The sequence below is a fragment of the Vanacampus margaritifer genome, chromosome 11 (genome assembly GCF_051991255.1).
Source record: "Vanacampus margaritifer isolate UIUO_Vmar chromosome 11, RoL_Vmar_1.0, whole genome shotgun sequence".
Classification (NCBI taxonomy): domain Eukaryota; kingdom Metazoa; phylum Chordata; class Actinopteri; order Syngnathiformes; family Syngnathidae; genus Vanacampus; species Vanacampus margaritifer.
Window position 1 is genome coordinate 6,320,090 of NC_135442.1, and position 14,134 is coordinate 6,334,223.

General features: G+C 38.6%; 1 protein-coding gene across 8 annotated transcripts in view; it reads left to right on the top strand.

The window, feature by feature from the left end:
• Positions 1 to 14,134, top strand: part of myo3b (myosin IIIB) — a 90,855-nt gene that overhangs the window by 10,741 nt on the left and 65,980 nt on the right. For all 8 annotated transcript variants that reach the window (XM_077579755.1, XM_077579760.1, XM_077579754.1 and 5 more), the window contains 4 exons: positions 1,922 to 1,998; positions 3,020 to 3,165; positions 9,899 to 9,964; positions 13,765 to 13,920. In XM_077579755.1, coding sequence (XP_077435881.1) covers positions 1,922 to 1,998; positions 3,020 to 3,165; positions 9,899 to 9,964; positions 13,765 to 13,920 — 445 coding nt within the window. The remainder of the gene's footprint in view (positions 1 to 1,921; positions 1,999 to 3,019; positions 3,166 to 9,898; positions 9,965 to 13,764; positions 13,921 to 14,134) is intronic.

Consider the following 14,134-nt stretch of genomic DNA (forward strand, 5'->3'; position numbering starts at 1 on the left):
ATTCCACATTTTTTCAAGAACATATTGCACATTTTTGATGAAAAAAATAATTCCACATCATTCCATATGATTCAATATAATTCCAAATGTTTTCACCAACATATAACATATTATATATTTTTGCAAAAAATCATTCCACATAATTCCATATCGTTCAATATCAGTCCACATTATTTTAACCAACATATTACACATGTTTTCATAAAAAAAAAAAAAAAAATTCAACATAATTCCGTGTTATTCAATATCATTCCACTTTTTTTTTTTACCAACATATTGCAAATTTTCCGTCCATCCATTTTCCTAACCGCTTGTCATCACAAGGGTCGCGAGGGGGTTGCTGGAGCCTATCCCAGCTGGCTTCGGGCAGTAGGCGGGGTACACCCTGAACTGGTTGTTGCCAGCCAATTGCAGTAGTGCAAATTTTTCATTAAAAAAACCATTTCACATCATTCCATATCATTATCATTCCACATTTTTTCAAGAACTAGATTGCACATTTTTCATTTAAAAAATCATTCCATGTTATTCAATATGATTCCACATTTTTTTACCAACATATTGCAAATTTTTCATTAAAAAAATAATTCTACACCAATTCCATGTTATTTATTATCATTCCACATTTTTTCAAGAACATATTGCACATTTTTGATTAAAAAAAATAATCCCACATCATTCCATATGATTCAATATAATTCCAAATGTTTTCACCAACATATAACATATTATATATTTTTGCAAAAAATCATTCCACATAATTCCATATCGTTCAATATCAGTCCACATTTTTTTAACCAACATATTACACATGTTTTCATAAAAAAAAAAAACTTTCAACATCATTCCGTGTTATTCAATATCATTCCACCTTTTTTTTTTTACCAACATATTGCAAATTTTCCGTCCATCCATTTTCCTAACCGCTTGTCATCACAAGGGTCGCGAGGGGGTTGCTGGAGCCTATCCCAGCTGGCTTCGGGCAGTAGGCGGGGTACACCCTGAACTGGTTGTTGCCAGCCAATTGCAGTATTGCAAATTTTTCATTAAAAAAATCATTTCACATCATTCCATATCATTATCATTCCACATTTTTTCAAGAACAGATTGCACATTTTTCATTTAAAAAATCACTCCATGTTATTCAATATGATTCCACATTTTTTTACCAACATATTGCAAATTTTTCATTAAAAAAATAATTCTACACCATTCCATGTTATTTATTATCATTCCACATTTTTTCAAGAACATATTGCACATTTTTGATTAAAAAAATAATTCCACATCATTCCATATGATTCAATATAATTCCAAATGTTTTCACCAACATATTGCACATTTTTGTCAAAACCATTCCATAATTTTCAATGCCATTCCACTCCACTCCATTTTGTTCCACATGATTCCATTTCATTCAGTCCATATTTTCCATTCAGCATTCACATGCAATTTCCCCAGAAATGGCATTTTCTAGCATCTTAATCATATTAATTATTTAAAAATAAGCATTGTGGTTATGCACCGAATGAAGTGATCTTGTAAATAAATCCAGAATTACAATGTATTGCAAGGTCCCCTTTGCCACCGTGACGTCGTTTGATTTCATGGACTGTAGCCTTAACCCGGGGCTATTATTGCTCATTTAAATTGCATTATTTTGCATATTAAAAGAAAGCTGTTGTGGTAAATGACTCAGAATCCCTCAGGCGTGTTTATATCCTCTGCGTCGTGGCGATGAAGTGGACTCCTGCTGATAAAAATCTGTCCTACATAATTTGAAATGATCACAGCCCTTTGTTGTTACTGCTTGGCAGGCTGCCACGGCAAATCATAAGTCGGCATTTATTTATTTAACTCCAGCATTTGTCTCACTGCTTTTGAATAAACACTCCACCGATTGTTTATTTTCCTCTTTCAGGTGTTTCAGCACAACTGACCAGTGCGCGATTGCGAAGGAACACATCCGTCGGGACCCCATTTTGGATGGCTCCGGAGGTCAGAGATATTCCTTTTTGGCCCTAAAATGTCCGACGTCAACTGTTACAAAGGCCGGGGAAGTGAGAGGTTGAGCTATTTCTGTCCGTCTCTCCCCTGCGTCATTATGTATTCCCCTCCACGGGAGCGCCTCTTGAGGTCGTCTCAAGGTTAATAGCTGGGAGACCGCGGCCCGCCAGTTTCTCCGTGGCAGAAATGAAGTGCCATGATGGGGCTGTAAGGAAAGCACCTTGGGGGCTATTAGAATAAACTCAGCTGTGTAATGTGGTGTCAATTATAATTATTGACTGGGAAATTCACTGAACTGGGCCGTAAATGCGCAGTTTGTCATTTGTGGTGCTCGCGGGGCTTCACCATAAGAATGGGGTTTGAAGATGGATTGGTTGTGGGCTTCATAGGAGTCGTTTTTGATGATATACGAGTACCAGAGTTCACAGTGAAAAGCGATATCACGATCATCTCTATTTTGAAGTTCATTTAGCATTAATAAGATGGGGCAAATTCATCTTCATGGTTTCAATGCGCATTTAATATTTTTACATGAATTACATACAGTAAAATCCCTCCCCTATCATACTAACAGTTTGTTTTCAGTTGCCATCAAATATTTATATGCAGTTGTGTTATTAATTTCAATACAAGGTTGACATTTACTCAAAATTTACACCTTCTGTCTTGAATTTCACATCATTAGGCTAAATATTAGAAACAAATAGGAGAATCCCAAATTTTGAACCTCTCCAACATAATCTACAACTGCCTATAGATGCCACAAGATGGCGGCAACACACCGCTTAGAAGCTCCTACCCTCAATCCAAAGTTCCTTGGCACAATATGTTGCAAACTTTTATGATGATTTTCAACAAATAACCCAAACTGGACTATAAATGGGTACTTCTCTGACAACGCCATTATTTATTCAGCCCTACGTGTACCTAATGAAGTGTCTGTTGAGTTTAGACTAAATAGACTGTCCGGTCATCTCACGCGACTCCCATATTTCTACCTGTATGTTTGCAGGTGATCGCCTGTGAACAGCAGTATGACTACTCGTACGACGCCCGCTGTGACGTGTGGTCTCTGGGCATCACCGCCATCGAGCTTGCGGACGGAGACCCCCCGCTGGCCGACATGCACCCAGTCAAAGCCCTTTTCAAGATCCCACGGTGAGCCCACTAGAGGGAGCCCTTGGCCTACACGTTGGAGACAGTGTAGATATTACTGCAAATACACACAGTTGACCTCTTTTTTTATTTTTATTTTTTATTTTTTATCTGCACAATGGCGCAATCATCTCCCGTTAGGTGGAGATGTGCCCGCCTGATTGCAATTTGCATCTGTGATTAGTTCCATTCACATCGAGTTGAAAGTGCGGCAGATAGAATGTAGAATTTCATCACGGAAAGTGACATGATGGCCTTAAAACATCGCACACATCTCAAGTGTAATGGAATCTATTGCTATTGGATTAGCCACAACATTAGCTACATCGGCACAATTTTATATAATATCTATTATATATATATATATATATATGTATATATATATACGTATATATATATGTATATATATATACGTATATATATATGTATATATATATACGTATATATATATATATATATATATATATATATATATATATATATATATATATATATATATATATGTATATATATATATATATATATATATATATATAATACACAGACTGTATTATAATTCTGTCTTTGCAAAGAAAACAAAAGCACTCAATAGAGCCTGGAATTCTGCTACTACTGAACACCCTTAAGGTGGCAGCAGTGCCTGCTGTTTCCTGTGAGTCATTTTTCACAAAATTATTTTTAATTGTGTGTGTGAGAGCTTTGTGTGTGTTGTCTACACCAAACACAGCAGAGCAGAAATCTGTTAGGCAAAATGCATCCCTAGACTGCCCATATGCGCTTCAAAAGGGCAGCAAAGCACTGCTTTTGTCTAAATGAAATCCCCGAACTCATGTCAACGTTGTTGCTTGGCACCAAGGTGATACAAAATGGCGGCAAAGCACAACTTTTGTCCAAAGAAACTCCTCAGCTCATGTCAACTTTGTAACCTGGCACCAAGGTGCCACAAAATGGCGGCAAAGCACAACTTTTGTCCAAATGAAGCTCCTCAACTTACTGCAACATAGTTTCTTAGTACCAAGTTTTGCCGCAAAATGGCGGGAAAACACACATTTTGTCTAAATGAAACTCCTCAACACACATCAGAATAGTTGCTTGGCACCAAGGTGCCACAAAATGCCGGCAAAGCACAACTTTTGTCCAAATGAAGCTCCTCAATTTACATCAACATAGTTTTTAGCACCAAGCTGTGCCGCAAGTTGGCGGGAAAGCACAGATTTTGTCTAAATGAAGCTCCTCAACTTACTGCAACATAGTTCCTTAGTACCAAGTTTTGCCGCAAGATGGCGGGAAAACACACATTTTGTCTAAATGAAACTCCTCAACACACATCAGAATAGTTGCTTGGCACCAATGTGCCACAAAATGCCGGCAAAGCACAACTTTTGTCCAAATGAAGCTCCTCAATTTACATCAACATAGTTTTTAGCACCAAGCTGTGCCGCAAGTTGGCGGGAAAGCACAGATTTTGTCTAAATGAAGCTCCTCAACTTACTGCAACATAGTTCCTTAGTACCAAGTTTTGCCGCAAGATGGCGGGAAAACACACATTTTGTCTAAATGAAACTCCTCAACACACATCAGAATAGTTGCTTGGCACCAATGTGCCACAAAATGCCGGCAAAGCACAACTTTTGTCCAAATGAAGCTCCTCAATTTACATCAACATAGTTTTTAGCACCAAGCTGTGCCGCAAGTTGGCGGGAAAGCACAGATTTTGTCTAAATGAAGCTCCTCAACTTACTGCAACATAGTTCCTTAGTACCAAGTTTTGCCGCAAGATGGCGGGAAAACACACATTTTGTCTAAATGAAACTCCTCAACACACATCAGAATAGTTGCTTGGCACCAAGGTGCCACAAAATGCCGGCAAAGCACAACTTTTGTCCAAATGAAGCTCCTCAATTTACATCAACATAGTTTTTAGCACCAAGCTGTGCCGCAAGTTGGCGGGAAAGCACACATTTTGTCCAAATGAAACTCCTCAACACACATCAGAATAGTTGCTTGGCACCAAGGTGCCACAAAATGCCGGCAAAGCACAACTTTTGTCCAAATGAAGCTCCTCAATTTACATCAACATAGTTTTTAGCACCAAGCTGTGCCGCAAGTTGGCAGGAAAGCACAGATTTTGTCTAAATGAAGCTCTTCAACTTACTGCAACATAGTTTTTAGCACCAAGTTGGCTAGACAGCATAAATTTTATCTAAATGAAACTCCTCAACACACGTCAAAATAGTTCATTGGCACCAAGGTGCTACAAAATGGCGGCAAAGCGCTACTTGTGCATACATGGAGCTCGTGCTAGTACCTGCTGGAATCCAAATAGATAGTTTGCCCTTTCGCAGGGAAACGGCGACCGTGCGGAGACGGTTGCCGTATAAATCACCTCCAACTTGTTGAACCGTGAAATGATTCTGTTAACATGTCATTTATCTCAAATCTATTTTGCCGCCACTGCGTCACGGCAGACGAAATCGCCAAGAAATCTGCTGTAAATGATGACTCCTGTATGAATGACTTTCTAAATAGGGAAATGCGTTCCACCTTTGAGTTTGAAGTGGCGCTGCGGATGATTCATGACCGGCTCGGATGAATTCATCTCGGCCGCTTTTAATGACTGTAAAAACTTGATCTTTTTTTGCCTATTTGATGCTTCACAAGGTATTAACAGAGGGGTCTTCTCTGAAGTAATGTCCTTGGCGAGCGCAGCCTTATGAGCACTAAAACGTGCCGTTGTTGTATTTTACCGTTGCAGTGTGAATGTGTTTCCAGAAGACAGACTTAACTGTCATTTTCATCCACTTTGACACGCTTCATGTCTGCAACATATGTTGTAAAATTCTACTTCCAAAAATACACAAGAGTCAGGTTCTTGCTATATATTTAATGGCAGCAGTAGGATTTGATGCATCCTCTGAACGGCAGAGAATGAGTGAAGCAATGGTAGTAATTACAAAAACGGCCAGCAGGTGGCAGCAGAGTATAAGAGATCAACCAGGGCCATGTTTAAAACAAGCTGATTTCGCCACAGTTCTAAACAGATTTGTGCTGAATAATGATGAAACTTAGCTATATTGTAATGCTAATTGCTGCAAAACGGAAACAGATAGAAATATGTATTTTTTTTTCCTGATGAAGGAAGAGACTCGACTAGTCTTTCTTTGGTAGGTTCCATGTTTTTATAGCAATCGCACACAATATTGCAAAATCAGTCAAAATCCAGTAAAACAGCCTGGAGTGAAGGGGGTTGCTTCAGTGTAAATGGCTGCGAGTGAATGAGTTAATATCATTATTTAGCTTGTAACTATTTAAGCTCATTAATAATTCTGGTTCTTTTTAAGTTCTATTTCAAAGTGGATTTTTGGTAGGTGAATAAATACAAAGTTAAGAAAAATCCATTCCAAAAATCCATTGACTCCTCCTGAAAGACATCGTTATCACATGACCCTGTGATTACAGTACCTAATAACATTGTTATGGTTGCACGATGGGAATTTGTGCCCAGCTGGAAGTGACTTTAACCCCAGCAGGCTATAAACATCCTGTGAGCTCCATGAACTGGGGTCACCTTCGTGCGTGGTCTCTTTACGCCTCTGAAATATGAGCCGCTCGGAGAACATTCTCGCGTCTGGGCAGCACATTTCGACGGCGAGCTGCTACATCGCCGTACTTGAGCGGACATCTTTCTCTCCGTTTCCTCTCTTTCCGCCTCTATTTGATTAATTGAGTGTGCTGCGGCGTAATTGACAGATTGTGAGCTCATAATATCCACGAGTGAAGGTAATGGAGCATGTCAGAGGGTAAAGTTGTAAAAATCATCAACTGCAAAATTAATTACAAATACAAATATGGCCTGTGATATTTAATATGCGCAAGGTTAATATCGCCATGTCCATGCAACATCGAACCGAGGTGTGTGCGTGTGCGCGGGTGTGAATAATGTTGTGTAAAGGTTAAAGGTTAAATTACGAAACACAAAACCAGACTTACTTAGTATTTTAGTGTGCATCAAAGGCAATCGCATGTAATTTCCTGGGGCCCCCAGATTGCAAGGGGGCCCCAATAAAGCATTTATTATATGAATTCACATGCTTAAAAACAAATCAAAACATTTAATCAATGCTGATTATTATAAGCGCTCAGGAAACACTTTTTTAGTTTATGATAAACAATATTCACAATCTTTGCAGTACACAAATATGGAGGGCCCCAATGACTGGGTTTGAATCGGGGCCCCAAATGACTACATAAGCTCTTGACAGCAATGTTAGCTCAATGCTATCTAAAGGGAGATGAAGGATCAATAATATATTCTACCTTTCAATACAGTACAAGAACCCTACTAAGAGGCAATCATGGGCGTGTCCAGCCCATTTGTTGAATAAATCCAAGCACCCCCAAAATTTGAGTGATCAAAAGATTTTTTAAAACTATTTCTATTAGTTTAAAATTTGTCCCATTTTTGTTAACAAGAGTATGAAAACCTAGAATTTTTTTTCCCTTTGTATATTTAGAACAGATATAAAATTTGTGATTAATCGTGAGTTAACTATTGAAGTCATGGGATTAATTATGATTAAAAAAATTAATCGCCTGACGCCCCTAATTTTTTATATTTTCTTTTTCTCTTTTAAAAAGAAAAGATTATTAAAAATTCTAAATAAATACTTAAAAAAAAAAAAGAGAGAAGATGGTTGAAAATGAGAGGCGCAGGCGATAATTTTTTTTCGTAATAATCGCATGACTTCACTAGTTAATCACAAATTTTATATCTGTTCTAAATGTACAATATTTTTTTTTAGGTTTTCATACAAAATGTTCAACTAATAGAAATAATTCAAATGAATTTCCAATGGCAGTGAATGAGTTAATACCTCTCTGATAGTGTTAATCAAAACAATGAAATACAAACATTAATTATCTTTGCCAAGGCAGAATTTGTTATTATGATTCACTTAATGTTTTGATGGCCTGCATTAAAAAAAAAAAAAAAAAAAATGCAAACATTAAATAACGGCACAAGAGATACACCGCCCTGTGGGATGTGGAGGATTACGAAAGCTGCATACTGAGTACCGCACTTTTTTTTTTCCTCTTTGGGCTCATTTTTGTCTTTCTGCGAGGCTTAGCGCCAGCCGTCAAGTGCCGTTGACACCTCTCCGATTTCGCCTCAATCCACGCCGAGGAGAGACTTGACAGTACGCGCTCTGCCCGGCCCGCCATTTGAATAAGCCATTCATGTTTACAATATGAGCCTCCACTCTCACCACTACTCAAAAGATACAAATAAAAATGCCGCAAATTTTTCCCCGGCACAATAAGCACAGTTGAGTGTTATCGGCAAGCGTTTGCGTTTCGCTATCGACGTAGTAAACGTATAAGTAGCGTGTTACGACATCAAGGCGAGAACATGTCTGCAGGCGCATTGTGAGATGTTCCATTCAAGCAGTCACTTTGCCGCCTTTGATCTACACTTTGCAAAGGATCGACTGCCTGAATTCTTTATGGTGCCGAGCTGTTTAAAATTACAGTTTTTCTTCCCGAAAATGAGTCACTGTAAATGCTTCCTGTGGTTTGTTTAGGGACAATTTTCCTTTAGCAGATTGATAGTTTTTTTTACTGGAAGAAAATTGTAATACAGCTATAAAATACAGGAATTTGGACTTTGAGGACGTACTCGAACCACAACATCAGAACTGCGAGGCAGATGATTTAACCACCATTCCAATATGTCGGCTATACCTTAATAATATCCCTGGAGAACCCACGGGGTCAAATTTGGCCCCTTTAAATTCTGCTACTCAAATAACAAAGACCTTTTTTTTTTTTTTTTACAAATTTAACTTCAAAAGTCCAGAGTGCCACTTCTGACCCCTGCATGGGGCCATCTAGTGGATGAATATTGCACTTACATGAGCCAGAGTGGTGGTGACAAGATGGCTGGTAACATGCTGTTTTGTTGAGCTGGAAATCAATCCAAACAAAACCATCTTCTCAGCAAACCATCAGATGGTAAATTATTATTATTTTTTTATTAATCTATTTCATATCATGTTGCAGAATGCCTAGGAGTATGTTTTATCTATATTTTTTGATAAATTAGCAACTCTGAGCTAGTCCAAAAAACAAGGGTTAAAATTGAAAAAAACATATATTTTGGTGTTCAGTGAACTTATAGCAGTCATTTAATGTATAATTCATAATTTTCCAAAGAAGAAAAGGGTTCTTGGGTTCTCCAGGGTTAAATTGATTGTATGAGGCTCTTTGGCCCTATCTCCTTTTTTTCTAGGGCCAGACCGATTAATCAGCTGTCCAATCTAATCGGACGACTTTTTTTTTTTTTTTTTTTTTTGTGTGAACGTACTTACTGTACTTTCCCAGGTAACCGAAATGGTGATAAAATCCTCACTGTTCCTGTCATGGAGACCACGTGAAAAGTGCGGGCCTCATTATAGATGGCCTCCGTGAATGCTGCTGACAGAGGCGAGACTCGCTCCCATAACTTAAAGCTCCCAGTCACAGATGCCGCCTGCCAAGTACATACCGAGTCACTTACAAAGCTGGACAGCCACCAACTATTCCCCCAAAGTCCCTCTGAGCTTGTGCCAGCCATCATTTGTCAGCTGACTGAAGATGCTTTGCTTCTGTCATGTCACTGCAAGGCAGTTAGTCCAGCCTGACTACCCAAACAGATGATGATTGATTTTGATTTTTCTTTTCGTATTTTTTCTTTCAGAAATCCCTCACCCACCTTGCAAAATCCGGAGCAGTGGTGCAGGAGCTTCTGCCATTTCATCGGCCAGTAAGTGTCATCAAGACTTTTCGTTACTTTCTGCAGGGATCAGTAGTAGGGCGTGACGTGGTTAATCGGCAACATCAGCGCTTTTAAAATAGGCAAAAATCTGCCAATTGTTTTTGCAGATTTTTTTAAAAACGTATTACAACAAAAAACAGAAATTCAAACCTTCAAACCCTCAGCCCACCAAAAAAGGATAACAAAAAAATACTAAAAGACCAAGTAATGTAAAACAGTCCGTCCATCCATTATCCCAAAAACTTTTCAAAACTAATCAGCCGAATTTTATTCTGCCAAATATCGAAATCGGCATCAGGCAAAAAAAAAAAAAAAAAATTGATTTGGTCATGCTCAAATCAAAAGTCAACAGCCCAGACGAGTTGTCTACCTCAAATTTGTCAAAAGTGGATGGCAAAACCTACGACGGCATACTAGTGACACGTGTATATATATATATATTTTCTTTAGAGAGCGGGGGCAATATTTTTTTTAATTTCAGCTCTTGTTTTGAATCTCATTAGAATGTGCAGGGGTTTGTTAAATTGTTAAATCAATTCATTGATTATTAGGAATTCCTGGTCTGATCGATTTTCAATCGACTACATTTAGATTGTAATGTAAAGGAGAACATGATGTCAACTATAAGTATCAACAGCTACAGTCTCAACTCCTCTAGGCAGCATTATATTGTTGTTTATTATTATTATTTATGTGGAAAACGACACACTTTTACAATTTTAGAAAATCTATGAAGAACATTAATTAGGATTTTGAGTTTTTAATCCCCCCAGCGTTAACAACAACGCGCATTTAAACACAACAAGATCCTAAATTGATATTTCCCAGGCAGATTCTATCAACCTTTGGTGGCTTCGTGTTCATTGACTTTTCATTTGTGTAAATCTGCCACAGGGGAACAAAGTCATTCACGTGAGTTATCACCTCCATCAGAGGCCAATAAATAACTTTTCATTCCCTCGCTAACACCGCGTTAAAGCTTACAACATCAATGCTGCCTTGTACCGGCTGCTCCAAATATATAACCTTAATGTTTGTCTACTACATGCCGGTCAAAAACGGGAATGAGGGAATAAGAGTCCATTTGAGTGGATAATTATTTGATGGTTAGCAAGCGAGCAAATGACAAATAAATGCTGCTTTGTATGATATTGATTATTCAGTGTTACGCTTTTAATACTTTCCACACTATGCCGTGTCATTGCAACCATTTCCAAGAGGTTCCGAGCCACCGGATTGTGTGATGTCACCTCAGCATTCATCTCATCAAACAAACAAGCCCAACAGAGTTCAATGCGGGGAGGCCGGACAATGTTATCAGACCCTGCAGACCGTTTGCCGAGCCTATCTTGGATGTGTGTGTACATAAACGTGCGTGTCGGCTGTTTTTTTCCAGAATAATAAATCCATCAGCCGCGTCTGCACTCGCGTGACAAAGTGGCTCGCCGCTCACAATACCGCTAGCGCTAACAGCGGCAAAACCTCGGCTGCTTAATGTCCTGACACTAATGAATTCACGGAATTAACTTTGAGAGCACAAAAAAAGAGGAGAAAACGGAGATGAGGTGTTTTGAATTCGATTGTTGTTTACCTGCCGTCTTGTGTCTGTCTGGTGTTGTAAGAGTTTTTAGCCACGCGGGTGAATGAACAACATAGAGGTGGATTCACTCTCTCAATATTAACCAGAAAAAAAAATACATGTATATAATAATAAAGCAGAAAATAGTGTCCAGTGAACTTGAAACCTCCCCTTTTTTAGAGACTAGAGCTAGCTACTGGATGTGGCAGCCATGTTGGCAAAAGCATAGATATTAGCTTAGCATCGCTGTAGGCACACAGCTCAAAAGGAACGACGTGACCTGTGGCTGTTGTTTTAATGGAACAAAGTCTTGTCATGTAGTATATGTTTCTTGAACGTGCTATTTTTGGTACAATATGCACTTGCGCTTTTGTCAAGCCTTTCGCTAATGGCTAGGTGGAAAAAGGAAGCGCGCTAACATGAAAGCTAGCTAGACATTATTATCACTCTTACAAGCACCATTGGGGTGACTTTTTAACTATTTAAACGGTTTCAATGTTTCTTATATTCTTTACAGTCATTTTGTACTGTAGTTGGCATTTTTAGCCCACCAAAAAAAAAAACCTCGACGGACAATTTGCTTTAACGGAAAACCTTCTCCCCATTATTAGTCCGTTAAATTTAGGTTCCACTATATATGTGATATCGTCACTTTAAAATGGCGGTTTCAATACAACGAGTTTGAATTGTGTCATTTAATGAGGAGGACAGTGTTACTGTTGTACATTGCTAATGTTACTGTTCAGTTTTATTCTTTTCACTGTTTGGCAGTGTTTCTCAAACTTTATTGAGTCAAGGCACATATTTTGTGACTATCTCACAAACACCTTTATCTGAAATCATGTGTCATATTAGCTGTTTTTGTGCTCAGGCCAAAGCCCTGTCTAATATCAAAATAGAGCTTGTGGTAGCAATTACATTTGTTAAAGTGGGATGAGGAGTCCATAGCTTTGTCTAATAGAAAGAAAGTGATTTGCTGCCATCTGGTGGCACCTGTGTGCCAATAATGAAATGCTCTTCTTGTTGTCTGAGTTTTTAGCCCTAAAAAGTATGTTTAACCCTGGAGAACCCAAGAACCCTTTTCTTCTTTGGAAAATTAAATTAAATTACATTACACCAAAATATATGTTTTTTCAATGTTTTTTTCAATTTATTCCCTAATTTAGGATTAGGGCGAAATTTGACCCTTTTGGGATTTAGGGGTATCATTTCGAAAAATCTGAATAACAAAAACTGTCAGTAAACTATTTAGAATTTAAGAAAATAATCCATCAAATACATAGCTACATTGTACAATATACTTTTTTTGTTTTATTTGTTGCATTTTAGCCATCTTGTCACCACCACTCTGGCTCATGTAAGTGCAATATTCATCCACTAGATGGCCCCATGCAGGGGTCAGAAGTGGCACTCTGGACTTTTGAAGTTAAATTTGTAAAAAAAAAAAGAAAAAAGAAAAGGTCTTTGTTATTTGAGTAGCAGAATTTATAGGGGCCAAATTTGACCCCGTGGGTTCTCCAGGGTGAATGGTACATACACCTGAACTGTACTTAAACAAATGTCCTGTACTAGAGAAGTACAAAACATACTGTACATGAACAGTAAAAAAAAAGTATGTACAATACCCGATTTAAAACAGTTTGAACGAACTATTGCATAGCTAAAAGCTTCATTCTTATCGATTGTGTTTCATCATTTAAATGTTGTACATTTTAATTGGTATTCTTTCGCTTAGCACCACAAAAAAAAAAAAAGAGTTTTGGGCAATGTTGTTGCATGCCCAGTTGTGACAAAACCTTTCTGCTCCTCCTTTATTTTCATCGTAATTGTCTGTTATATGAAAATGGTCAGTAAATGAGTGATTTGAGCCAGAATGTGTCCAGTTTTAACAGGTTTAAATAGCACGTGTATAAGCTGTAAAGCTCAGGCAAACACTGCACATCTCAGATAGGAAGTGCTGCAGGGCTTGTTTGGACTGCGGGGGCCGCCATGGCGACCAGCGGCCGTGCGGCGCTCTCTGACCTGATTAGCCACTCACACTTTTAAGGCGCTCGCACCTCTGCTGTTAAAGTCTGTCGAAAGCGGCGACACATCTGTTAGCGTGCCGCAATGTTCAGGTGATTTCTCACCAGCGCTCAGCTTACTTTTTGCACCGTGACTGCAGTCGGGTAACAATGTCCTTTTTTTTTTTTGTGTGTGTGCCCTCGAGGTGTCTGATAAAGGATTTCGAGGCACGTCCATCGGTGACTCACCTTCTGGAGCATCCCTTCATCAAGCAGGCTCACGGCAAAGATGTGGCCCTTCGACAGCAGCTGGCGACTCTCATCAAAGAGCAGCAAGAACTGGGATGCGCAGCCAAAACCAAGTAAGCATTTTATTTTCATCTTTATTTGCTCTCATTGAAGACATTTGAACAAACAGGACAAAAGCTGCACTTCCACAAAACTCACCTGTGATTATATTTTACTCCAGTAGGGGGCAGGCGCTCATCTTTTTTGTGCTTTTGGATGATGAGAAGCCCAGTCAATGACGTCACAGTGTGTGATTAAAAAGAAGTGTGACTAATTCCGCGCCACTAA